Source organism: Plecotus auritus (assembly GCF_963455305.1).
Source record: "Plecotus auritus genome assembly, chromosome: 4".
In the NCBI taxonomy this organism is placed as follows: Eukaryota; Metazoa; Chordata; class Mammalia; order Chiroptera; family Vespertilionidae; genus Plecotus; species Plecotus auritus.
Window position 1 is genome coordinate 99,110,439 of NC_137775.1, and position 26,947 is coordinate 99,137,385.

The following is a 26,947-nucleotide window of genomic DNA, read 5'->3' on the forward strand; positions in this document are numbered from 1 at the left end:
AGAACCTGCCCTGTGCTGGCAGCCTGGGGTGGGGCAGTGACGCCTGATAGGAGGGTCCAGGAGCATCTCTGAGCTCAGGAGACTCTGGCAGGATCGAAAGCGTGGACATTGTGATGTCTCTGCTGGGCTAAGCCCGGAGACCCTCACCTACCCAGGGGCCGTCCCCCCAGTCCCACCAGCCGGGCCTCCTGGTGGTCCTGCAGATGCTCCATCTCTTCGTATTTTTTGTTTTGTTCTGTTTTGACTTTTAAAAAAATAAAAGATTGATCGTAAAATACGTCTGGAACTCTATGGCAAGGGGAGGTGACAAAAGTGGGAAAGAAGGGGAGGTGGGTGGGGGGAGGAGTGAGGGCTGTGTGGAGGGGAGCAGGGCAGCTAGATGGCCTCCACGTAGTTGGCGGGATAGAGGCCAAACTGCCCGCTGTCCAGCCGCCCGCGGCACCAGCCCTGCTCGTCCTCCTCGCCCAGCTTGGTGAGCTCATCTCCTGGGAAGGGGACACAGAGGAGCTCCTTGACAGGGGCTCGGAGAGGCCGTCCCTCCGTCCCAGGCTGCTAGGTAGCCCTCGGATACTCTGATGCTGGGCCGACCCCAAACCCTTCCCCAGTATTGCCCCAAAGCCTGGCCCAGGGGACCAGCCCCAGCCACACCCAGGCATCTGCCTCCAGCTTCATTTCCCAGGTCAGTAGTCGGGGACCCCCAATCCAGGTCGGGCCTAACCCCCAACTCTCCTCTCAGGTCCTGACCCCGCCCCGGGCATCCAGTGACCACTCTCAGGCCCCGCGCTGGCCCTCTAGTTAAGTCTAGGCCCCGGGGCTGAGGTCACACTCCAGGTCTTGGCCACACCCCGCGCCAGGTCTCACCCACAGCGCACTCGCCAAAAATCCCGCACTCCCTGCCCTCAGGCTCCGCCCCGCCAGCCCCGCCCATCGTACCAGCCTTGAAGCTGAGCTCGTCCTGCTCCTGGCCATCGTAGTCGTAGAGTGCCCGCACACGCACCCCCTTGGCGTCGTCCTCGAAAGGGTTGGCGCCCCCATTGGCCTCACTGCCCCCAAATGTGTTCCCGCTCTCATCGTCTGACCACTCAGTGACGTAAGGCTGGCCCCTGTCATAGCTGCTAACGCTGAGAAGCAGAGAGGACCCAGCATGAATTGCCTCTCACCTCGTCCCCAGCTCTGCCCCTCTGCCCAGCCAGAGCGCTGGCCCCATAGTTCATCAAGGCTGGAGCAGGGGTGGGCTTTGTAAGAGGGGTCCTGACCCAGTGACACTGACAGCTCTTTAAACATATGGGAGACAAGACTATTAGCATTATTACTCAGCCTTAGTTAGAGTGAGGGTGTGCTGAAGGGGACCCCAGAGAACATCTGACTCCTCATCTGAGAGGGGCAGTACAATCTAGTGGTTAAGAGTGATGATTCTGGAGCCAGACTCTTGGGCATCATATCCTGGCTCTGAGGCTAGTAACCAGCTGTGTGACCTTCTGCAATCACTTAACTTCTCTGGGTATCAGTTCCTCCATCTGTAAAATGGGAATATTTACACACTTCTCAGAATGCTGCAGGCTTCAGTGAATTAATATATGAAAAGGCTTGGAACAGTCCCTGGCACACAGTAGGTGCTCTCAAAGGATTAGCTATCACTATTTTTGAAAGGAGAATGAGGTTGCTGTGATTTAGACCATTTCTTGTGTCTTAAGGTAAAACTCAAAGAGATTCCTGGCCTGTAAGAAGCTCCACAGGAGACACTCACCTGCCACGGTCACCAGCCTGGGATGTGGACTCCAGCACCCCAGTGGCATTGGTCAGCGCTACCCCCTCTGCCTTCTTAGGCTGTTTCTCCTTCTTGGTGGTGGTGTGAGGGAGGTCTGGGTTCCACTCCTGGTGGACGCCAGGGGAGCAGTCAGGCTGGGTGATGCTCCCTAAGGCCCCTTCCAGCCTCCTCAGACTCTCCTTCCCCAGCCCCACACATCCTTACCTCAAACTGGGGCCAATTCATGGGCATGCCAGGGCCGCTGGTGCTGCGGAACCATCTGAGGTCGTCCTGGGCGTCGGCCCCCCGGATGACCTGCTCCAGCTCCCGGTACACATGGACATAGCTGTGCACAGGGAGACAGGGCGGTGGGGGGCAAGATGCACATGGCCTCTCTCATCCTTGGTGAGGGCAGGAGCCCATTCAGGGAACCGGGGTGCTGGCTCCCAGCTAGGAGTCAGGCAGGCTTCCCCAGGAGCCATCTCCGTGTGGGCAGGCCCAATGGACACCCTTCGCCGTCCCCACCTTAGCCACTCACCCATCTATCCACGCATGTTTCTTGAGTACCCAGTGTGCATCGGCTTGCAGCAGGAAGCCACTGTGTTTGGAGCCTCTTCTCTCTTGGCCCCTGCAGCTCAGCCCTCCCCTTCCTGTCACTGTAACACGGGGCCCGGGATGCCTCGCACCCCAGTTCTACCCACTCCTGGATGTGCCTGAGCCACCATGCTGCCCCACCCAGCTACCTGCTGCTCTCGGCTAGGTTGAGGTGACGTTTGATGTCCAGCAGCACCTCCTTGAGGAAGACCAACCGCTTTTCCTCAAATTGCTGGCACTGTTCAAACACCTGCTCCATGCCCTCCATGTACTGAGGCGTGGTCTTGCCCACTTCATCCAGCACCTTCTCATACTTCTCCTGCGTCTATAGACACCAGGACACAGGGAGGGTGAGACCCAGGCCCGCAGCTGCCAGCCCTGCCCATTCCAAGGGCCCTCAGAGCCCAGCCCGGCTGGCACCTTCTGCACATCCTGCTTGCACTTGTCCACTTTGTCCTGCAGCTTCTTCTGCTGCTCGGGTGTGACTGACTGCTCCGTCTTACTATTCATCTCCCGGGTCACGGCCAGCTTCTCCTCTTTGCAGGCCAGATGGTAGGCCTTCTTGGCCGCCTCTAGCTGTGGGGAAGCAGAACAGGCGGCCGGCCTCCTACTTGTGAGCAGGAGAAAATGTGGGCACTCGTCAACCCTCCCACCTGCCCACTCTGCCAGGAGCTGTGCGCACACAGTCTTACGAGGCAGGAGGGATGCAGGCCCTGGCTCCCGGTATTTGGGAGCAGTGCCCACCTGTGGAGGTCTCCCTGCATGGCACAGCCTGCTGCCCCAGGACACACTCCTGGTGAGCACTGCAGTGCCTGCCCTGTCTGGGGATACGGCCTGCTCCCCCATGGCACAATCCCAGAGGGCAGTGCACCTCCACCCCATCTGTGGACACCCTCCCTCTGATCAGACTGGCCCTCTGAGCTCAGCCGCCCACCCTCGCCCCCTCTGTAGCATCCGCCCACTGGGCACCTCCTTCATCTTCTTGGCCCAGGGCTTCTGGGCCTTGCGGAAGCCATCTTCAGCCTCCTTGGTCTCCTTGAAGCCGCCCATGATCTGCTTGTGATAGGCATCCTTCTGCCAGTTCTTGACCTTCTCCAGGTCCTCGTTCAGCAGGTTGTTCTTCACCTCCTGGTGCAGCTCGCTCACCTTGTCCGCCTCCGTCATGATGGCACCCCAGGCCCGCTCCAGGCTGCCATACTGTGGGCCTGAGGAAAATGGCCATGGGGTCCCGAGGCCTTCATGATCCCCTGCCTAGAGGCCCCCCTCGCACCACCCTCCTCCGCTCTCCCTACAGTTTTCTTCATCCTCCAGGGCCCAAGTACAGCCACCTCGTCCAGAAAGGCTTGTCTGATTGCTCTGTCACACACCTCAGCCTGCAGCCCTCACTGAATTCTTATATAGCTGCCTCTCTGTCTAACCCTGTCTTCCCTGTCAGCTTGTGAGCCCCGAGGGGGTGGGGGGCAGCCTCAACCCTGTGAGTTCGCACAAGCCCAGCACAGCACCAGCACACAGTAGGTGCTCCAGGAATGGTGGCTGAATGCAAAACTGAAGAACCAACTGGTGACAGATACCAGGAGGCTACTGGGACCAGACATCCCACAGTCTGTTTCTCTGTATACTGGCATCAACTCTGTGCCAGGCACTGTACTAGGCAGTATAGGCCCAGCCCTAGCCTTCATGGAATTTAGAGTCTAATGGAAGAGAAAAACATTACTCAATATATGTAAACTTCAATTTGAAGCTGTTCTAGATTAAAGGAATCTAGTGACATGATAACTAAATGCAGTATCTGATTCTGAATTGGACCCTGGACCAGCAAACAACTGCTATAATAAAATATGCATATGGGCCATATTAGATGTCCTGAATTTGATAGCTCAACTATGGCTACATAAGTGAATGTTCGTATTCTTAGGAGATACATGAAGAATTTAGGGTGAAGGGGCATATCTCCAATAGAAATGTTTCAAAAAATATGCATATAAATAGGGGTAAAACCAATGTGGTAAAATGTTAACTGGTGAGTCTGGGTGAAGGGTATGTAGTTCTCTTCTATTCTTGTAACTTTTCTTTGAGTTAAAATTATTTCAAAATAAAAAGTTTGGGGATTTTTTTGTTTGTTTGTTTTTATATCCAAACAAAAACTGTACAAAGTGGAGTTGAAGTGCAGGGAGACCTGGCTTGGTCTGGGAGGGGAGGAGTGCAGGTGTGGGGGCAATTCCCGCAAAGGCCCTGTTGCTGGAGGCTGCAGATGCATCCACGTGGCTGGGTGCTCCCAGGATCCAGACAGTGGGGTTAGGGGTCTGGGGTGTGCCCAGGGGATGGGCACGGAGCGGGGGTGAGGAGTGGGGGGCAGCACCTTTCTCGATGAGCTGGCGCCAGCGCTTGGCCCAGTCGGTGAGCTGCTGCGCATAGGCCTTCTCGATCTTGGCGCGCTCCTGCACGCAGTTCATCAGATCGTTGCACAGGCGGTGTCCGTCATCGATGCGCTTCACTGTCCGCTTGTAGTTCCCCACCTGGCGGCCAAGCAGCGTGCACGACTCCCATGGTTCCCCACCTCGCCGCCTCCCCGCCCGTTGCAACCACCCGCCCTGGCTGCCGCGTCCTGCAGGGGGCGCCCGCCACCACCATCCCAGTGCGCCTTGGGACCCTCTGACTTTTCAAGGACTTGGCACCTCTCCTCACACCCCTGTCAATACACTTTCTCCTCACACTTTAAACACAATTTTGTCGCTGCCACAAAATGCAGAAGGTTTTTTATAATTTGGACTTGGGCCAAATGAATTATTCATTTCATTCTTATGAGCTAAATCTATTTATATAGAATCATAAGCATTGAGTTGAGCTGCAACTTCTTGACATAATATTATGTTTTGCAGACATCTCATTAAACACTTATTAATTTAGGTTTGGCAGTTTTCACTTTGGGTTTCATAAGCCAATAGAAAAAACATTTTCTGGGTTTCAAATATTTTGGGAGGCTCTGAAATACTGGCCTGTCTCCACTTCTGTGTTGCTGTGGGGCTCCCTGAACTCACTCCATTTCCCTGGGACCAGTGCTCCGCCTCTGCTCACTCCACAGGGGAGTGACAGGGAGCAGCGTGAAAGGCTGTGTGAGCTGTAAAGTGCTGCACCTGCCCATGTAAAGTGCCAGGACTCTGAGCCAGCGCCTAGAGCAGAGGGCCAGGAGGGGCCTGTTCCACACCATGAAATACCAGGGGATGCCCCAGGGGGAGCTGTGGGCAGGGCGCTCTGGGTTTAGTGGGTGGTCGTAGCCTGCTGGACATGGAGGGCTTTGCAGAGGCCCGAGGGGCTGGGGAGCAAGGCCTGAGGCCATGAGGTGGTTGGAGCTGGGCCTCCACAGCCAGGCTACGCTGTCTGGTCCCCAGGACCTGGGGAGTATCAAAGCCTCACCTCCCAAAAGCTGTCGGTGGTCTCCTCCGGAGCTAGGGAGGCCTCGTCATAGGAGCCGGACATGGTGTGGCCGTGGCAGGATGGACAGGCGGGGAGCGGCGGTCAGCAGGCTGGGCTGCTCATGCGCTGGAGAGGAAAAAGATTCTGGAGATGAGGGACATGGTCCACATGCCCCACTCCAGGCCCGGGCCCCAACTTGCTGTGGGGATGAGGGTTCCCCAGGCAAAGCCTTGCAATGGGATAGGGACTTCCTGCCCAGGGACTGGCTCACCAACCATCCCCAGGGTAGCCCCAAGCGTCTCCCCACAGTACCCCTCGTGCCCACCTCCCATCTCTCACTCCATCTCCTCTCCATCCCCTCTCCCCCAAATCCATCCTCCAGCTTTAGTGTGGGCACCTCTCTCAGAAGCCTGCCCCAGTCACCAAGACAAGGCACCTGCCGCTGCTTTGTGTTCCTGGACTCAGAGCTGAAAGTTAGAGCCACATAATCGCGTATTTGCTTTCGATAAATCTGTGGTTGGTTTCGTAGACACATAGGTCTTCAAGGCCAGCAATCACTCCGTGCAGCCCCCCACTCTCCAGGCCTGACACTCTGTAGGACCATTAGAGTTCAATAAACTGCAGCTGGTATCTCAATCTGCCCCCCTCGGCACTGCCCACCCGACCCAGGCAGGTCCTTGCACCAGGCCCAAAACACCCACCAAAGCTCCCCACCAACATAGGGCCCCTGGTTCAACCCCTAAATCCTCCCAAACCCCCTACCTGGAGCCTGGACCAAGTTCCCTGGGAACTGGCTGCAGGCCCCTCCTACCTCCCGCCCAAGCTGAGCTCCTCCTCAGCTCCCTGAGCTGCAAGGCCCTCTGGCTGTCCTGTGCCCAACCCCAAAGGCTTCAATGAGCTGCTTCCATGTCCCTAAGAGTCCCAGACATGCAGCTTCCTGGCCCGCAGGTCAGACCGCTGTGATCTGTGTGAGCGTCAGGCAGCTGTGTGTGGCCTGGAACTGTCGGCTGGCATCACGGCTGTCTAAACTAGGCCATGTGCTGCCCCAGGGCTGGGACAGGCACTGCCCTGCGCCCACCCCCACCCAGTGCTCACTGCCACCCTGGCAAGAATGGTTCAGTTGAATGGCTCAGTTGTCAGGAGACTAGACCCAGAGGGCCAGGGGCCTGGTCTCCAAACGGGCAGTGAGGCCAAGCCAGGCCTGATCCCACTACAAGCTGACAGCCTGGGCCCAGGGTCACTTCCCTGGTTCCGCACTGTAACCTCAGGGACTGTGAACCCTGACCGATGAGGACACCGGGGCGAGTGCTGGCCTCTGCAAGATTTAGCCCAACCTGGGGTCCCGAGGACAGGGGACTCGCACATGAAGATCCTGGGCGGAAGAGGTCCCTGCCCCTCTGGCCTCAGTCTCCCCACCTGTCCGGGGGCTAGTGCTCTTGGCCCAGTCATAACCAGGGCTGCCTCCCTGCATCTCTCAGGCATTGATTTCGCTCCTTTCCCCTTAGCACAAACTCACTTCTCCCAAACTTATGTCCAGCGGGGGTGGGTGGAGAGAGGGCAGCTAGAGTTCATCAAGGGACAAATAAATGAGTCTGAGCTTTTTTCCTTTTAATTTGGCACTTTTCACTTATAAAGCAGTACTTGCTTCATGAGGAAAATATTGAACTGGACATGGAGAAGTAAAAGGCAGGGATATGTGATGAAGGACTTTCAGCCAGGTTAGGTAAGGATCCCTGGGACCAGAGCCACCTAGAACCCTTGAAGTTACATAGAACTTGGGGACCTCCCAGTGTGCGGCTCATGGGGGGACTCCCTCATGAAGTGAAGGTCGAGAGCACCCCTGGTAGAGGGGAAGCGACTTGACACAACCTCGGTGTCCTTTCTCACAGTCACAGAGGCACACGTCCCTCACCCAGCGCCCCATGGTTCTAGGAATTCCCCTTTCAGCCAGTGGGGCGAACTGCTGCTGCCCGATCGAATTTACAGCAGATCTGTCTGGAAAAACCAAAGGCCGGACACAACCTGGACGTGTCCAGGGGCCGGTTCAGTGTGTGGAGGTGCAGGCCGGCCGCGGAATGCTCTGGTCCTGCACGCACCCTCCCAAGCCATGTGACTAAAGTCAAAGGAGCGAGGTGCAGAACGGCCAAGCTGCGATGCTCCTGGCTCTATGGGGGGTGGACATGCACACGCAGGAATATTTTTGGAAGCTGGTACAACTGGGTGGCTGGGGTGGGAGTTTTTTCACTAGGATCTTTTATGCCTTTTAAATTTTGCCTTGTGTGCATAAATTGCCTATTTCTTAAAACCCTCCAGCCTGTGTCGGAGGAGAGCAGAGGGAGCTGGGAGCAGGACCGAGGGCGCACTTGAAGCATGGAGGCGGGGCTGGGCAGCCAGGACCTGGCATGTCGGACTAGGAGGATCGCACAGTGGCAGAGACCACTCTCCACCTGGTCCAGACCGAGGACGGTGGGATGTGCTGTGGTCCCTCCCAGCTGAGAAAGCATGTGTAATAGAAACAGCTCTAGCCTCGGGGCCCCTGCTCTGCCACCAAACTGCTGTGTGACCTTGAGCAACTCACATGGCCTTGCTGGTTCCTGCCAGGAGATGAGGATAACCTGGCCCAACTTAAGGATTAGACGAGATGGTGAGGGTGCATGCCAGCCCCAGATGGACCTGCACAGAGGGGCTCAGGAATACCAGTTAGGGCTGGGGAGGGGATACGGGAGGGGCGTGTGAGCCCGCAGCACTGTATGACCAGACACCCTACCCCACCTTCCCCCTGCCTCCCACTGCACCTGAGGCAGGTGCCATGTCATTCCTGAAGGGCGATTGGTAGGTGCCATCACTGCATCTCTGAGCCAGGAACCGAGTGGCCGGTGTCTGACACTCCCCGTGGGCAAGTCAACGCACGCTTAGCTTTCCTCAACCCATTGAATGGGCTTGATGCCCATCTGACTTTTTGTGGCCCTAAAAGCCCTGTGTCATCCTATATAATAAAGAGGGAATATGCTAATTGACCCTCACACCATCACAAAGATGGCGGCACCCATAGCCAATAAGGAGGGAATATGCTAATTGACTGCCACCCCTCAAAGATGGCAGCGCCCACAGCCAATAAGGAGGGAAAATGCTAATTGACTGCCATGCCCTAAAAGATGGTGGCGCCCACAGCCACAAGATGGCAGCGCCCAGTCCCCTCAGCCCCGCCAGAGCAGCAGGCACACAGCACGGCAGGTATGGCCGCTCCGTGTGCCTGCCTCTGGAGTCCACCAGTCCCCTCAGCCCCCAGCCCCCCAGGGCCAGCCCAAGGTGCAGGGAAGCCTCGGATGGCGGCTGCCCAGCTGCCCAGGGCCACATGAGGCTCAGGTAACCAGGGCCAACCGAAGCTTGCACTGCCAGCAGTGGCAGCAGCAGAGGTGTGATGGGGGCGTCACCTTTCCCTGATCGCCGGGTCGCCTCCCACCCCTGAGGGCTCCCAGACTGTGAGAGGGGGCAGGCCGGGTTGAGGGACCCCCCCCACCAGTGCATGAATTTTCATGCACCGGGCCTCTAGTTAGTATTAATAGCTGACATTATGGAGCACATATCTGTGCCAAGAACGGTTCGCAGGTCTCACACCACCCCACACTGCAGACCGGGCTCAGGGCCGAGGTGGGACTGAAAGAGCGCAACCGGTCTCACTACTGACTTGTCACCGCTGCTGTCATCGTGGGTGGTGGTCCCATTTCAGTGCAGGCTGGTGCGTTCTCACCCTCAGCGTGCAGCACGGGGGGCATGGGGCTCCGCTCGGCTCTGCCACCTGCCAGAGAGAGCTCGGCCGAGTCCCTGAGGGGTTTCAGTTTTCTAACACATATGATGGAAAACAATACTTGAGTCTATTTTGAAGATCAAGTGATAAAAGAATAGCAAGCTCTTTGGAAGAACAGAGAACACTGTGGAATGTGAGGTTTTCCACTGGCCTGACCCTTCCTCTAGGGAGAGAAGGGTCCAGGATGCAAACGTCCCTCTCAGGCCCAGGCCACTGCCTGCTGCCTCAGCAAGACCCTGGAGGGCAGGGGCCATGGTCATGCCCACCAAGAAGGGACAGAGGAATTAAGGGCACGAGCCTGGAGAGGCCAGGCCTGGCATGGACGCCACTTTGTGGATTCCTATGTCATTAGTCATGAACAACCACAGGCCTTGGGGTGGCCACAGCTCTTCTTTCTCCTCCCACCGCACACCCAGCCCCTCCACTCCCTGCAGCCTCTTCACTGGTCTTCCCACCTCTGACATTGTCTCTCCCCAGCCCCCCACGCAGCAGCCTGAGGAAAACTGGAAAAACCTATCAGATCCCACCACTGCCCCACTCAGAATCCTCCAGAGACCACCTCCCCTCCCCCCATTTCCTCTGAATAAAAGTCCAATTCATAACCTACTGTCCCACCCCTCACCCCTCTGCCCTCACCTCATACCACGCTCACTCTCCTCCAGCTCCCCCAACTTCCTTGCTGTTCTAACTCCAGGGCCTTTGCACCTGCTAGAAATAGTCACCCACCCGATTTCCAGGTCCACTCAAATGTCTTGACCGCCCCCCCCCCCACACTTAAACTTGCAACTCTGTTTCCACCCCAGCACCCCACCCCACCCTGTTCTCCCTTCCCTCACTGTGTTCTTGGATAGGCTGTCAACCTCAGAGTACTCATGTATCAGTGTCTTCCTCTCCCACTAGAATGTCAACTCTATGAGGCTGACGATTCAGCCTGCCTGGTTCTCTGCTGTATTTCTAGCATCCCGAGCAGTGGCTGGCACAGAGGAAGTGCACGATCATTTTTGTTCAATGAATGAATAAATGCCAAAAACCTTGTGGAACATTCATTCATTAAATAGCAGAAGCACTGAATTCTGTACCCCAGAGCCAAACAGTCACCTGCACACATTGGGCATTTAATAAATGTTGGTGATGAGGGTTATACAACCAAAAGCCAGAATCTCATAAAGAGAACCCTCGATTCCACCTGTCCTGGGCCATGCCCCCTGCTGTCCTGGCATCCCCTTCCCTACCTCTTAGTCGCCCGCCTGGATCCAGCTCCAGGGTGTCTTTCTCCCTGATCCCCCAGGACGACCCTGCCCCCAGGCTGGGGCCCCTCCGCAGAGATCCTGCAGCATTCACACGGGATAGTTACCAACAGCCTCGGTTGTCACCTTACTCCCTCTTCATCCCCCTTTACACCAACTATGATAACCATTTTTGAGTACTTACTATGCTCCAGCCTCTTCATACACTTTATTTCTAATCCTCCGCAACCCATTAAGATACGTATAGACTTCCCCATCTTCTCTGAGACTCAGGAGGTTAAAGAACGTGTCCAAGGACACGCAGCAGGGAGAGGGAGGAGGCAGAGTCAGATCCAGACCCAGGTGAGTCCTTCCCTGCCCCTCCCTCCTGGTGCTCAGCACAGAGCCAGCACTCCATGGGTGTCACCCGGTCCTCTGGTCTAAGGGACCAACTCAGCTCCAACCGGGCAAGGCCATGGGAAGCCAGAGCTGGGTCTCAGAGGGTCTCAGGCCCCACAAACATTCCCATGCTCCTCTGCTCCGCACCTCACCCCGAGATGGACAAACCCACTGCGCCTGACTTGGGACCATGCAAGGACTCTCACCAGCCTCTGCTGCGGCTTCAGATGCAGCAAGGATCCAGGTTAGCTGCCAGGTGCTGTCCTTCCACTCCTCCCGCCACCCTGTGTTCACCCCGCTTCTGCTCCTTTGCTCATGCCGCCTCCTCCAGCCTGGGGTGCATGCTGTCCTCCCTCCCAGCACCCACCTCTCCCCAAAATAACTCTCCTTCCCTTCAAGAGATGATGAACCTCAGGTGGGGGTGGGGGAAAGAGGATGGAAACACAAATGGGGGGCAGAGGGAGGCAGAGGCAGGTCTCGCCTAGAGAGGTCCCGGCAGAGGGGCCCAGGTGGGCTCACCCCAGCCGGGAAGGGTTTAAAGGCACTCCATCTCAGCTCCTGGCTGGTCACCCCCTGGCTGGCCTTGCCCCTGCTCCCTGCCCACTCCCTGGTCTCTGATCCTTGGCCCTTTGCCATCCCTACCCTCTCCTTTCTTCCTCCAGCCCCCCAGGCCCCATGCCCCCCCTCCTCTGAAAAAACCACCCAAGGCAGCCCCGCACTCCCCTGTTCCCAGGACAAGTGGAGGAGGCAACATCTCTTTTGGCCCCCAGAGAGCCTCTGAGTGTACCCTCCAGAGCAGGAGAAAGCCAAGAAGTGACAGTCTCACCTTATTTGGTGGTGACAACAGTTAAGGAGATAATGAGGCAGGGAAAGGGGTTCCAGCCTCGAGTGATGATGCAGAGTTGGTGTCTACGCTGCAGCTCCCACCCTCCTGACTCCCAGAGGTACCTGCGGGACTGAGTCCAGAGGCCCACAGCGGGAACGGGACCACAAAGCACCCACGTCTCACCTCCACACTCAGTGTTTCAGAGGCCACCCCCCAAAGGGACTGTCCTAGTCAGACCCCTGCCCCGGGCTCAGCGGCTGGGAGTGTCCAACCCCGACCCCACAGATGGGGAGGCGGGAGTGGGAGCTGTGGGAAGGCAGGCCCATCCTCTCCGCCCCGGGTGCATCTCTCTCCCAGGACCCATCATCCCGCACTTGGCCTTCAGCGGGGCCTGTCCTGTCCTGAGCCCTGTGCATCTGTAGCCAGGTCGGTGCGCACCTTCCCCCACCCTGGGCTGCATTCCCACAGGAAGGCCCCCCGTCCTCAGCTGCACGTGGCTCACTGCCCTCCCCTTCCTGCCAGGTGAGCTGTCCTGGCCAAGGCTGGAGCAGAAAAAGGCAAGAAGCATGGACCCAGGCCAGGCAGGACATCCTGCCCAACTCGATGTCCTGGGGCAACTGTCCAGCCGGAGGGGCAGCGGACCCCTCCCCTGTGAGGGCCACGTCATAGGCCCCCATTACAGCTGGACGCAGAGGCTCCTGGGCCACAGCACTGAGCAAGACCCAAAACTCCCTGCCTGCGTGGACCTGACACCCAGAGGGGCTGGACAGACAAGGGACCAGACGAATAAGCCGATGATCAAGTGTGCTAGAAGGTGACAAGGGCTGTGGAGAAGAAACGGCAGGGAAGGGGACAGGGAGGGGCAGTGGGGGCTGGGAATGAGGCTATTTTACACAGGAGATGAGAGAGGGAGCCAGGCAGCCACCTGGGGGGAGAGCATCCAGGCAGAGGGAACAGCCAGTGCAAAGGCCCTGAGCGGAAGCATGGCTGCCTGGCTGAGGAGCAAGGGCCCCCCTATGGCTGGAGCAGAGTGAGTGAGGAGAGAGGGAGGGGGAGGCCAAGGAGGCTGGGTGGGAGGCTGGGGAAGGATCCTGTCACAGGAGGCCTTGTAGGTCAGAGTAAGAGCTTTAACACCCGCCCCCCGACCTGGGGCCTGGGGAGGAACTGGACTCTAGGCACAGAGGGGCAGGATGCCTGCCGGTGCAGTGGGTGGGTGCACCTGGTGCAGTGGGTGGGGTGTACCTGGTCCCGCTTTGCCCTGGGTGGAGCTGGAGGGCCTTGGCCTGTGTGGCGAGGTGATCCTAGCCTGAGGGGCAGGGGGTTGGTGTGTGCAACCTTGGGTGCCCTCAGGTTCCAGGGAGGCAAAGGTCTGTCCCTTCTCCTGCCTGCCTTCTCAACCCTATTAGGCTTGGGTTTTAAGAATCCCTGCCTGCTGGGGGAGAACAGACTGCAGGGGCCAGCAGGACAGGGAACCCCATAACCTGTATCCTTCAGGTGAGGGAAGATGGGGCCTTGACCAAGGCGGTGACGCTGGAAGTAGTGAGAAGAGACTGGCATCTGGAAATGCTGTGACAATCGAGCCAACAGGCTTTGCCGAAGGTTTGTCTGTGTGAGGAGTCAGAGATGGCTCTGGGGTCTAGGCCTGTGCAGCTAGCAGAGGGAGCATGGCGGGTGGAGGAACAACTGGGGGAGATGGAGGCTGCTTTGAGTCCTGAGTTGCCCTGAAGAGCAAGTGGACATGTCTCCTTCCTCTCCCCAGAGCTCCTGCCGAGGGGCCATGTGAGGAGGAGCCTAACTGGTTCCAGACCAGGCCCAGCTCCGGGCTGAGCTCCAGGCCGCTGTGTGCGCAGGGGAAGGCTGCTGGGGGTAGGCCGGGGCTCCCACCTGGCTGCCACGATGGGGTGAGGCTGGGTAATGTGCCTTGGGGGGCCATTCTGATGAGCTCACTGTCCCAGAGTCTGGGGGCAACAGAGTGTAGGAGAGAGATGGAGCAAGCAAAGACCCTGGGGACCCGTGGGACAGAAAAAACAACAACAGCCTGAAGAGAGTGGGGCTGTGGCCTAGAGAAGGCGACCAGGAATGGGAGAGGCAGGGCCCAGCCTGGGGGGCTCTGGGGAAGGGAAACCTCCAGCTCTTGCCAAAGGGCCTGTCCCCCAGGCTCACAGCCCCCAACTCGGGCTGGAATGGAGGCCGGCCGGCTGCAGGTGAGGTAGGGCAGATGCCAGCGCCTGCCAGGCCCTGGTGGGGAGGAGGGGACCAGGTGAGAAGAGGGGAGCAGGCATGATGTATGCCGGGGCTGTATGGCTGCCAGCTCCTAGGCATGCCCTCCCCGCTGCTGCTGCCTGAGACCTCCCTCTCACTCCCCAGGCCCTGAGCCCCAAGCTGGAGGCACTTTAATTCAGCAGGCGCAACTAACGTTTGCAGAAATGAGTGGGACCACATCAGCTTGTGGGTGGGTATTCCTCCGCCCTGTCAGAGGCCGGGGACCCCACCTTGGCCCGGCACCAGGTCCTCTGACCCCGAGAGCCCAGGGGAAGAAGCTCCACATGCTGTGCCAGAGCTCAGACGGATCCAGACACGCTCTCAGCGGGTGCTGGGCTCTCAGTGGGTGCCGGGCCCTCAGCAGGTGCCAGGCCCTCAGTGGGTGCCGGGCCCTCAGTGGGTGCCGGGCCCTCAGCAGGTGGGTGCTGGGCCCTCAGCAGGTGGGTGCCGGGCCCTCAGTGGGTGCTGGGCTCTCAGCAGGCGGGTGCTGGGCTCTCAGAGGGTGAAGGGCCCTCAGCGGGTGCTGGGTAGAGAAGGCAGGCAGGAGAAGGGACAGACCTTTGCCTCCCTGGAACCTGAGGGCACCCAAGGTTGAACACACCAACTCCCTGCCCCTCAGGCTAGGATCACCTCCCCATACAGGCCAAGGCCCCCCAGCTCCATCCAGGGCAAAGCAGGACAAGGTGCACCGCACCCACGGCACCAGGTGCACCCACCCACTGCACCGGCAGGCATCCTGCCCCTCTGTGCCTAGAGTCCAGGCAGTTCCTCCCAGACCCCAGGCCCAGCCCTGTGTGAGCCGCCTGAGGCTCCACCCCAGCACCAGAGCTCCCCAGCAGCAGCGCACTGTCCCCAGGAACGATGCAGCGGGAGGGACAGAAGTTGGGGAGGGAGGGCCACAGGCACCCCACCGGGGCCTGCTCTCCAGCACCCAACATGGAGACCCTGGGTTTTCTGGGGGTGGAACAGGGGTCCTTTGGGAAACCAGGGAGCCTGGTTCTGCAGGGAGAACAAGGAAGGAAGGAGCTGAGTTTGGGGGAAAAGGGAACGATGCCTCCTCCCTGACTAGGGGCTCTAAGCCCAATGCCTGAGGCCACAGGGAGGCTGCTGGTGTGCTGGGTGGGAGTGGGGGAGTGGGAGGGCTGGATCTGCTGGTTCCAAATGATCAAGGCCTAGCAGTGCCCGGGGCGGGTGGCGGGGGGGGGGGGGGGAGACAACCTCACTTCTCCCTGCCCGCCCCCCTCTAGCCTTAGCCTGGGAGGACTGGCATTGTGAGCTCCTGGAAGCGCCAGCCCCCTTCAGCCACTTCCCAGGGAGGGGCATTTCTAGTCCAGACCTGGCAGCAGTGGGGAGGGTAGAAGTGCAGAAGAAGAAAGGCAACGGGGGGGGGGGGGGGGGGGGGTGGGAAGGGGAGGAAGGACCCAGTCTGAGGAGTGCCTCCAGGACGCCGGCTGCTCCCCCCACAGCCCTGGCCCTACGGCCCCTCTGCTTGCTACCAAGTGCTGCTGGTAGGAAGATGGGGAGCCCGAGGCCCCACTTGTCACGCAGCCTCCTCTAGCTGTCCCCATGGATGCCTACCTGGGCCCCTCTTGGTACCAAGCCAGGCAGGTAGGAGCACACTGCCCCCGCTGGGCCAGGCCAGGGCCGGAGGGGCTGGCTGTCCTCCTTCTCCTCCGTGGTGGCCGGCAGGGGGGCGCCTGGCCCCTGGGCTGGGGGCTCTGTCTTCTTGGGTCCCCTCTATTGCGCTCGCTCACTCGCTCGCTCAGGAGGCAGTGCCAGAAAAGAAGTCAGCTCCCCGCCCCCACTGCCGCGCCTCCCCCTCCCTCCTCCCGACCCGCCTCCTTTTCCAGCCACCCACCTCCTTCTGCTCGTTTCTATGACAACCGGGCAATGCTGCATAGACAGCCTCCCTTCGGTGTACACCAGGGGACGCCCGCCCTCTGCACGGCGCCTGCATCAACAACGAGGGCGCGCACACTCCACCTTCAGAGATGCTGGTGGACACGCAGGCTGGTGTGGCCACCCTGGACTGGGGCTCTGCTGCAGCCTCTTTCCTCTCTTTCTCCTCAAGACCCCGCCTCCGACATCCTACCGGACACTGTGAGCTGCACCTTTCCTTAAAATCTGAGGGCTGGACTGCTCTGTAAACATTTCTACTTGCTTTCTCATTCATTCGCCGTCAGTCAGTCCTCAACATTTTATTTAGAGTTTTCTACGTCAGGCTGAGTGTGCGATAGTATGGAACTATCTCATTCCATGAAGTTCCATGCCCATTTCACAGATTGGAAACTGAGGCCCACAGTAGTAAAACAACTTGTCTGAGCACCCATGGCTCCTGGGCTCACTGTTGGCAATGACCCTGTGATTCCAACTCTGGTGCTTCTCCCAGGCCATGGTTGTCACACAGCCCTCAGAGCAGACATCTAGGCTTGCACTACACATGTGTGATCCATGCACACCAACAGGTATCCATGCACATGTGCATCCCAACAACACACACATATTTGCGCACATGCATTTCCACAAGCGTGTGCACCTATCTATACGTGCACAAATAACATACATAACTGTAACACTAACATCAACGCACACACATTCACATGGATGCAGAACATACAACACACAAACCCTTCCTACACCAAATCACAGCTGCACACTCACACCTCCAACCCTCGTCTCATTAGAAGGGACACCGTGAAAGTGTCCCAACCAGTGCACGGAGTAATAAGCCACTTCCCGGGAGAGGACCCCACTCTGCTCTGTGCCCCCCTCTAGGGACCAAACACGATCTGCCCACCTTGTCTCAGCTCTGCTGTGGAAAGGGCCTGGGGTGGGATGCAGACAGGGCCCCGCTCACCACGCAGCCTCGCCCTCATTCTAAGTCCTCTGCCTGATCCAGACTACATTTTACCTGGAGCCCTTCAGCCCAGGGGCCCATGGACATCCCCGCCCACCTCCCTAAGGCTGTCCAGTTATGGAACTTGGAGCTGTGACAGTAAAATGGGCCCTTCCCCGTCCCCTCAGACAGCCCTGCTACCCCCCAGGAGGGACAACATCTAGCAGGGGAGTGACAAGGGGGAGGGGGAGACCAAGTGGGGACTGGGGCCCAGAACACACACCCTGCCCGAAGGATGACACCGAGCTCAGCACCACCTCAGAGGACCTCAGGCAGGGTCACAGCAGCCCTGTGCCCCAGAGTAACTCTCAGGGACCCACACAGCCCAGAGAGGGCAGATGCAACGCAAAGAACCAGAAGCCCACCGACAATGAAGCCAGCCCTAGCTGGTTTGGCTCAGTGGATAGAGCGTTGGCCTGTGGACTGAAGGGTCCTGAGTTCGATTCCAGTCAAGGCCCCATACTTGGGTTGCGAGCTTGGTCCCCATTAGGGGGTGTGCAGGAGGCAGCTGATTAATGATTCTCTCTCATTGTTGATGTTTCTATCTCTCTCCCTCTCCTTTCCTCTCTGAAATCAATAAAAAATTTAAAATATATATTTTAAAAAATTAATCAGGCATGCTATAAATTGCATGAAACATCCTAGCATCAGAGAAGTCAACTGTGAGGGGAAAATCACCTTGGAATGGATGAAACAGGGAATTTCATTCATTCAATAGGTATTTACCAGGCACCCGCCATGTACCAGGGACCATTCTAGGTGCAACACAAAGGTGGGCCACAGCCCCCACTCTGGAGGAGATGAGCTAGTGGACACTGAACTCCTGCTCTCCTGCAGCATCTGTGGCAGTCACAGCAGCCCTGCAGGTGAGGTCACAGCACAGACAAGGAAACAGGGACTCTGCGAGGCTGAGCCATTTGCCCAAAGTGACAAAGCCAGTAACCCCCTGCCTGCCAAGTTCTGCCAGTCCCACATCGGTTCCACTGAGAAAGATCCTGTGTGCAGGAGTTTCAGGGTCAGGTGCACTTCTTGATCCTACATCACAGGCAGGGCAGGGTCATGTGTACCTGAAATGCCAGTAAAACAGTGTGCACGAGTGAGGACCCCAGAATGACAGGTGACTTCCTGCCAGGCCTTCCTTCACTAGAAGGCTGCAGCTGGGGTCCCTGGGCCTGGAGGTCCTCAGCAGAGGGTCCAGTTGAGGCCAGGCCAGGAGGGGGGTGCCTGGCACCTGAGAGCAGAGGCTCCCTGGAAAGTGAGGAGACCTCAGCTGGAGGCGGGGAGGGATTGAGTTCCCAGGCGCCTGCCAGCCCCCAGCCCAGGATCATCTTTCTACTAAAGAGCCGGCTTCATCCAGGGATACCAAAGACAGCTGCCCCTCCCACCCCGCCGTCATCCTGATCCGGCCCCATCTGCTGCCTGGTGGGCCCCCGAGTTCTGCCCTCCCACACTCAGGCACTGTGGCAGAAGCTGACCCTCTGTCACCCCCTCCTTGCCCAGCCCAGGAAGCATCCATCTCAACCCCACCCCTACCCCACCCCCACTGTCAGCCTGATCTGGCCCCATCTGGTGCCTGGTGGGCCCCCGAGTTCTGCCCTCCCACACGCAGGCGCTGTGGCAGAAGCTGACCCTCTGTCACCCCCTCCTTGCCCAGCCCAGGGAGCATCCATCCCCATCCCACCCCCATTGTCAGCCTGATCCAGCCCCATATGCTGTTGGGAGGGGCCTCCAAGTCACCTGTCTGCAGCCCTCTACTCTCCCAATTGCAGGCCCAAACAGGCCCAGAGATATCCCCTCAGCACCCCTAGCCCAAACTCAGCCCCTTCTGCTGGACCTTAACCATGTTCCACTCCACAGGAACAATCAGACTATACCTGTGGTCTCACCCAGGACCCCGAGCAGCTGCCCTCGTGCCCCCAGGAGAAGCTGACACCTTCTGTCACTTCCTCTCACCCAGCCCAAAGAGCAGTCATTGCCCCACACCCCAGCCAGGCACAGTTATCCCACGTGTTCCCAGCACAAATGCAATCAAGGCCTATTAGCTGCTGCTTTGCATCTCATTTGCATATGTTCCCATGACTGCCAAAATGCCAGAATCCTCCCCAAACCCCGGCCTATGACAGGCAGGGCTGGCTAGCAACGGAGAAATAAAATGGACAAGGCTTCCCTGAGGGTCTATCTGGGGATAAACTTGTGGGGACAGGAGGACCAGAGGGAGAAAACCCAAGGCGACTTCTAGTTTCAGACCCTGAAAGGTGCTCAGAGGAGGGGCAAGAGAGAATTACCAAGCACTAAGTCCTGGCACCGTGCACGGTATGCACCTTACCCCTTGTTTTGCACAATGAACCATTTTACAGGTGTGGAAACTGAGGCTCAGAGGGTTAAGGCCTTGTTACTCAAAGCCCAGGTCCTGCCTGGGAGCTGGAAGACATGCAGCATCTCAGGTCCCTCCCCAACCTCCTGATCCAAGTCTGCAGCCACAGGATCCCAGGAGATGAATGTGAGGAGTACCAGGTGGAGGGCCTGCCCATGAGACAGCCAGAAGATGATGCTGGTGTCCAACTGAGGTGTGTCTGACCAGCTCCCGTGCTAGTGTGTTTGATACTTTTAACAAATATTCCCTGAGTACCTACCATGCACAGCACTGCTCCAGGCAGTGGGTCACAGCAGATAACCATGAGAAAACCTCATGAACACGTCTGCCAAGAGGAAGACACGCAACAAATACACATTAGAAGTTCATGTAGCGATCAGTGCTACCAAGAGAAAGAATGTGGGGGAGAAAGAGAGAGGGTGAGTGGGGGCCATTTTAGAATCCTTCTTCGAAGAGATAACATTTGAACAAAGACCTAAATAAAGGGGGAAAGGGAGGTAGGTGATGATTTGGGGGAAGAGTCTTTCTGGCAGAGGGAACAGCAAGGGTCAATGTCCTGAGGTCAGAGTAAGCTAGGCACACTGCAGGCACCCCAAAACTGAATGGATGGACAGATGGATGGACAGATTGAGGGGGTGGACGAAGGGATGGCAGGGAGAGAAAGCAGACAAGGCAGGAGTGAGAAAGAGGCAGGCAGGGGCCAGAGCCTGCAGGGCCTTGTGGGCCTTGGTGAGGACTTTGGATTTTAATCTTAGTACAGAGGGAAGCCATTGGTTTTTTTGAGCAAGGGGGTAAGGTCCAATTTATGTTTCTAAAAGATGACTGTGGCTTTTATGTGGCAGTGATTGGAAAGGGGCAAAGGCTGGGGCAGGAAGACCCTTTCAGAGGCTTCTGCAGTGTGCATTCCCACAGAAGGAGTGCATGTGGCCACTGACTCACCTGCCCACGAACATCTGCAGCACCACACTGACGCGACCCAAATGGCATGTGCAAGTTCTACCGGGTGGTTTGTTCACACAGTTGAATACCATCCAGCAGCGATTTTCAGCCACTGTGAGAATTTTCGACTGCAGCAAGAATTTTTAAAACATGCAATACCTATTTGGTCAAGGGCACGGACCTCTTTTCCCTCAGATTGTCAAATAAAATAAATGACAACAGCCAACACAACAATAGGCGTCTGTAGGATGCAGTGCTAGGGTTAATCCTCGAACTGACCTGTGGCAGGGCCACAAAAAGTCCCAGCTTGGAGGGTAGAGCCCTCTTAGCTTAATTAAGCTTAACCTTATAGCCCTCCCTAATTCCTTCCTAGGTAGCTAATGGGCTGTGGGAGGTGCAGCAAGTGATGCCAAAACAAGGTGAAACTCACAAGAACATTGTAAACATGTTGACCACTACCCTTGTTTTGATCTCACTATAAAATAAAGCCTGGGCTTGCAGGCTAGGTCTGTCTGTGTCCTCATCCAGGCACGGGAGATCCACCGAGCTCCAGCTGTATTCTCTTGCCTGTCTTTTCTTTACTCCTTCACCACCCGTTCTCAGGCTCACCGAACCCTTGGCTGTGCTGGCACGGCACATGTGGCGCCCAACATGGGGCCTGAGTACAGGGCCACTACAATTGCAAGGTGAAAGGACGCTCCAGTGAAGCACGTGCAGAAAGCAAAAAGGAAGGTAAGGAGTGCAGTTTAGTAATAGCTAGGCGTAAAACATGGGAAATTAAGACTGTCCAAACCTGAGGACTATGAAGAAAAATCAGACCCTCCAGAAGGAAATCCAACAGCACCAGCCTCGCATTGGCAACATCTTTGCATCAATGGCATCTTCGAGAGGAGCCAGAGCATCATCACCAACAGCAGCAGCCTGAATGCCAAGACCATCCCACAGAAGCTCGCCGACCTACAGCAGCTGTGGGGCCTCCTCATTGAGGAGATGGAGAAGCGGCACTGATGGCTGGAGGAGGTACAGGGGACCCAGAGAAGCTCCTTGTCCCTTCTGTTCAAAAGACTAAGAGTTGCCCCGATGACAGCAATGAGGAAGAAGAAGAAAACGAAGGCTACACAAGGGGCTGAGGTGCCAACATGGGGTCAGCTGAAGAAGTTAACAACTGAAGCTCAGCAGATGGGAGAAAAGCAAGAAGTGGTAGCTACTCCCTCAACCATGTTTCTGGCTATGCTAGCATTGGTTAGCTGCCAGTCTTCTGTAAAGTCTTGCGCAGCCAAGTCTGAGGACTCTGAGTAAATATACTCAGAAACTTTCATTTTGTAGTTAAAAATGTTAACATGTCAGTAGTTTGGTTTCTCTCTTATTGCTGTGTTGCATTGGCATTGTTTTGCTATTGTTTTAATAGCCAGAGCTTTGTTCTTAATGTTTAAGTTTTAAAATGTTAATATGTCTGTCGTTTGGTTTTTGCATTGGCATTGTTTTGTTATTGTTTTAACTAGAGGCCCGGTGCACAAAATTCGTGCACAGGGAGGGGGGGGTTCCCTCAGCCCAGCCTGCACCCTCTCCAATCCGGGACCCCTCGGGGGATGTCCGATCCCAGGGATCGGGCCTAAACCGGCAGTCGGACATCCCTCTCACAATCCTGGACCACTGGCTCCTAATCGCTCACCTGCCTGCCTGCCTGGTCGCCCCTAACTGCCCCCCCCCGCCACTGGCCTGATCACCCCTCACTGCCTCTGCATGCCAGCTTGATCACCCCTAACTGCCCCCCCTGCTGGCCTGGTCACCCCTAACTGTCCCCCCCTGCTGGCCAGGTCGCCCCCAACTGCCCCCCCCACCAGCCTAGTCGCCCCTCACTGCCCCTCCTGCCAGCCTAATCGCCCCCAACTGCCCCCCTGCCGGCCTGGTTGCCCCCAACTGCATTCCCCCCCCACCGGCCTGGTCGCCCCTAACTGCCCCCCACACCAGCCTGGTTGCCTCTTACTGCCCGCCCCCCGCTGACCTGGTCGCCCCCAACTGCCCCCCCTGCTGGCCTGGTCACCCCTCATGGCCCCCCTGCTGGCCTGGTCGCCTCACACAGCCTGCTGTTCAGTTGTTTGGTCGTCCCTCACTAACCCCCCTGCCGGCCTGGTCGCCTCACACAGCCTGCTGTTCAGTCATTTGGTCATCCCTCACTAAGCCCCCACTGGCCTGGTGGTAGGAAGCCATCTTGTGAGGGTGTGAAGGTCAATTTACATATTACCTCTTTATTATATAGGATAGTCAGAGCTTTGTTCTTGATGTTTAAGTTTTACTGTAGTAGCTTAAAAACAAAAAAAGGGGGTAGATGTAGGGAGCGGCACTAGGGTTAAGCCTCGGACTGACCTGTGGCAGGGCCACAAACAAGTCCTAGCTTGGAGGGTAGAGCCCTCTTAGCTTAATTAAGTTTAACCTTATAGCCCTCCCTAATTCCTTCCTAGGTAGCTAATGGGCTGTGGGAGGTGCAGCAAGTGCTGCCAAAATAAGGTAAAACTCACAAGAACATTGTAAACATGTTGACCACTACCCTTGTTTTGATCTCACTATAAAATAAAGCCTGGGCTTGCAGGCTAGGTCTGTCTGTGTCCTCATCCAGGCACAGGAGATCTGCTGAGCCCCAGCTGTATTCTCTCGTCTGTTTTTTCTTTACTCCTTCACTGCCCCTCCTCAGACTCACCGAACCCTTGACTGTGCTTGCACGGCACAGGCATCCAGTGTGAATGAGGCAAAATTATAGCTATTTTGTGTCAGATTGGCAAAAAATATTATATATTTTTTGGTGTGCTGCAGAATTTTAGGAATAGTTTATGTGTGCCGTGAGGTAAACAGGGTTGACAATCGCTGCTCTATAGCAATGAAAACACAATCTCGCAGGAAAAGCCTCACAGCATCTTGCTGAGCAAGAGAAGCCAAACTTAAAAGAACATAAACAGAGGGCTCTATGTACAGAGTTCAAGACCAGGCCGACCGGGGCCTCTGGCTCCTGCATGAGGGGTGCAGACGCACTCCTCCCTGCTGTTCCTCCTTTGGGGTTCAGCTGACCCCGGCCATCATATATAAAACAAACCTATGGCCTGGCTAGTGTGGCTCAGTGGTTGAGCATGACCTATGAACCAGGAGGTCACACTTCGATTCCCAGTCAGGGCACATGCCCAGGTTGTGGGTTCGATCCCCAGTGTGGAGTGTGCAAAAGGCAGCCAATCAATGATTCTCTCTCCTCATTGATGTTTCTCTCTCTTCATTTTCCCTTCCTCTCTGAAATCAATAAAAATAAATAAAACAAATACACACATATATAAAAATAAAAAATAAAAAACCTATGAAGGCTCTGGAAGGGGAGAGAAGAAGGCAGCCTGACGAGGGACCTCAGGATCCAAGGAGCAATGCAGCAGTGAGTCCTCGGGGCTTTCCTGTTGCCCAGTATATCCCAGATTTGCTGCTGGAGAAGTCAGCAACCTGCCTCTCCAGCCAAAGGATTGGAAGGTGCAGTCTAGCAAGACAAAACCCTTTAAAACAATTAATGCCCTACTCTAGCCAAGCACCATGGAAAACCTGCAGCCCTAGCCCCACCCCAACTCCCATGAGCCTGGCCTGGCTGTATCCAGTGCCCCACCCCCACCACCAGGCTGGTAACAGAGAAGAATGAGTGGGGAGCTGGGACTTTCACCCCAACCCAGTGGTAACAAGGCACCCTCCCCTGCGCGCTGGGTTGGTGTCAGAGGAGGCCTAGTCAGGACTGTCACCGTCCCCCAGCAATAAGGTTAGCAAAGAACACAATGGCACTCATTATTCGCAGGTGACATGATATTGTACATAGAAAACCCTAAAGACTCCACCAAAACACTACTAGACTTAGTAAATGAATTTGGCAGTGCAGCAGGATGCAAAATCAACACCCAAAAATCAAAGGCTTTTTGATACACCAATCATGAATTCTCAGAAAGAGAAACTGCCGGAAACCAATCATTCTATCACTAATAGAAAGATGTGGACAGGAAACTGGGAAGGCTGGTCAACAACCTTAATTGTTTTGATCACTCACTGTTTAGTTGAAACATTGTTAGCTGAAGCAGCCTCCAACTCTGTTTCTCCTATGTAAATTTCTGTTATTGGAATTTCCTGCCTAAAGGTTATGGGCGTATCCCATAGTCTCAATAAAAGGGATTGCAAGGCCAGAGCAAAGGGTAGTCCTTCCACTAGAGTTGGGCTCCCGCCTGGCCCCCAATATTTCCAAATTAATACTTTTCCGAGTCTCTTTTCATTTGTGTGCGGCCTTCTCCAGAACCCGAACCCTGAACCGGAACCCTGAACCACGCGGGACGTGAAAGGGGTTCCCACATCTGGCGCCCGAACAGGGACTTCTGGAGGAGATGATATTTTTCGCCTAAGAGCGAAGGAATGGAAAAAATTCACCTAGAAAAAGGTGAGGGAGGTTCACCGCACACAAAGCCCACGGACTAGCTGCAGAGTCGCGAACTGTAAGTAGGGTGGGAACGTCTTTTTCAGCCAGGCTAATGGGGAAGAATTAGGTTATAAAATAATGTGGTTTCTTATTCAAATTAAAATCTTAGTTTGTATTTGGAATTTAAAATCTGTAATAAGAAATGAAACTCCACTGCAAAAACCACCTCTGGTGTGGAGAAATTCAAAGGTGGCAGGAGAGGGCAAGGCTATCCGCTCTCCTGCAATGAGATTACTTAAGGTTTCATTTAAAAATTATAAAAGAACTCGCAGGGAAATGCAAATCTTGGCCAAATTGGGTGCTAGTTATAATTTTGGAAAGCGAAAAAGAAAGAAAAAATTTAAGATCTGTCTATCTTTTAATTCGGCCAGATCTGTTGCTGAAACTTGCCCCGAAGTAAGCAGGATGTTGTTATTAATCTAGGAACTGCTAAATGTTTGACTTGCCAGCTTTAAAAGTTCAAAGTGCAAATTAAATTGGGAGAAATTATATAGTTGTGGTTATTAAAATCATATATGGATATATATATATATATATATTTGATCGTTTTTTCCATGTTAAAAATTTCAAGGCCTTAACAGAGATGATTCTTGTAAAACTCCAAGGGCCCAGAGTGATATAAGAAAATTATTCTCTCTTCTTAAAGGAAATCCTTTTAAAAACAGATCTAATATACTTGAAAATTGCATGGTATTATTCTACAATGTCATTATAGTTTTTGATATTTTACAACAGCATATTGTACAATTAATCCAAACAAACTTAAAAATCTAAAATTTTTTTTTATGTATGGCAGCAATTTAAAAGGACATGAAAGGATTTAATCCCTTCCAGAAAGGAATTAAGGCCTCACTGGGAAGGCACTTGAGCATCCTATATTGGCCTTTCTTGCCTTATTTGCTAAGAGGGACCCTCTCCTCACAATCCAATTGCCCACAGCTGTTGCTTGAATTTTCAGTTCATGCTGAAGTTGAAGCCTCATGGTGGCTGGCACCATGGATCTGTCTCTCGCACAATGGCGTGAGCTGGGCCCTCTCTGGAGAAGAAACCTGGGTTCCCCGAGATATGTGATCAGTGCCGGGACCCTGCCAGCAGGCGAGAGGATCCCAAGGCAAGTGCTGGGCATGGAGGCCATAGGGGCATAGGCTACCAAGGAGACAGAACTGAACCTCACATCACCCTGCTTGGCCCCGGAGGATGGCTGGTTAGTCAATGACGGGTAAGACTCCTCAAGGGAGGGGCAACCTAAGACAGGCACAGTCGCAGGGGGCCATCAGGAGAGAACTTGGGGATCAACAGAGGTGGGGCACAGTCCCTCACCCCCCCAACCTTGCAGGGGCTTGAACCCTCGCCCCGTCTGAGGGAGGTCTCCTGCCCCCATGGCTGCTTTGCACTTCCCATACCCAGCTCAAGATCAGGACCCAGGTAACAGAGCCCAGCTCAGATTGAGATCCAGCTACATACAAGAGACTTGGCCCAGCTCATATTGAGACCCAAGCAACAGAGAAGTGGCTAATGGTGACTGCCCTATATCTAAATCTAACCTAAATCTAGGAGTGCTCAGGGCTTTCTCAAGGATGCATATAATCCTTTCCATTAATTTTTACAGAGTAAACTAAAATTGTTGTTAAAGTATTAAATTTGACAGAAAATTTAATTGTACAAGAGGCTGTTCCTAAAGTATTAACCAAAATTTATAAAAAAATTTTCCAAAAGCCTCCATTAATCAAAAAAAAGGGGGGATAGTGGAAAAATAGCATGTAAGGAAAAATATTCTGCAAGAAAATTACATCTAGAAAATTTTTACTTTAAAAAATTTTCATTTTCATTTGTAATGCTAACAGCAAGACACCAATGAAAAACATACATGGTATCAAAATAGGCCAAAGGAAAATCGTTTGGGCAAAAAATAAAAAGGATCCCAAGTAAAATTTATAGAAAAGATTCCTTTATTAACTTTTGGTCGAGAGTATGTTTGT

The 26,947-nt window shown here is 55.3% G+C and overlaps 1 protein-coding gene across 4 annotated transcripts in view; it reads right to left on the bottom strand.

Annotated features, from left to right (window-relative positions):
* Nucleotides 1-238: 238 nt before the first annotated feature.
* The window catches only part of PACSIN1 (protein kinase C and casein kinase substrate in neurons 1), a 61,390-nt gene continuing 34,681 nt past the window's right edge, over nt 239-26,947 (bottom strand). For 3 of the 4 annotated variants that reach the window (XM_080666675.1, XM_080666677.1, XM_080666678.1), the window contains 9 exons: nt 5,756-5,881; nt 4,701-4,857; nt 3,311-3,546; nt 2,762-2,917; nt 2,491-2,666; nt 1,973-2,093; nt 1,748-1,875; nt 934-1,121; nt 239-485 (listed from right to left, as the gene is read on the bottom strand). In XM_080666675.1, coding sequence (XP_080522801.1) covers nt 376-485; nt 934-1,121; nt 1,748-1,875; nt 1,973-2,093; nt 2,491-2,666; nt 2,762-2,917; nt 3,311-3,546; nt 4,701-4,857; nt 5,756-5,818 — 1,335 coding nt within the window. In that variant the 5' untranslated portion in view covers nt 5,819-5,881 and the 3' untranslated portion in view covers nt 239-375. Of the gene's footprint in view, nt 486-933; nt 1,122-1,747; nt 1,876-1,972; nt 2,094-2,490; nt 2,667-2,761; nt 2,918-3,310; nt 3,547-4,700; nt 4,858-5,755; nt 5,882-15,854; nt 16,051-26,947 lie in introns of those variants that run through there. The other variant, XM_080666676.1, reaches the window with a different exon arrangement.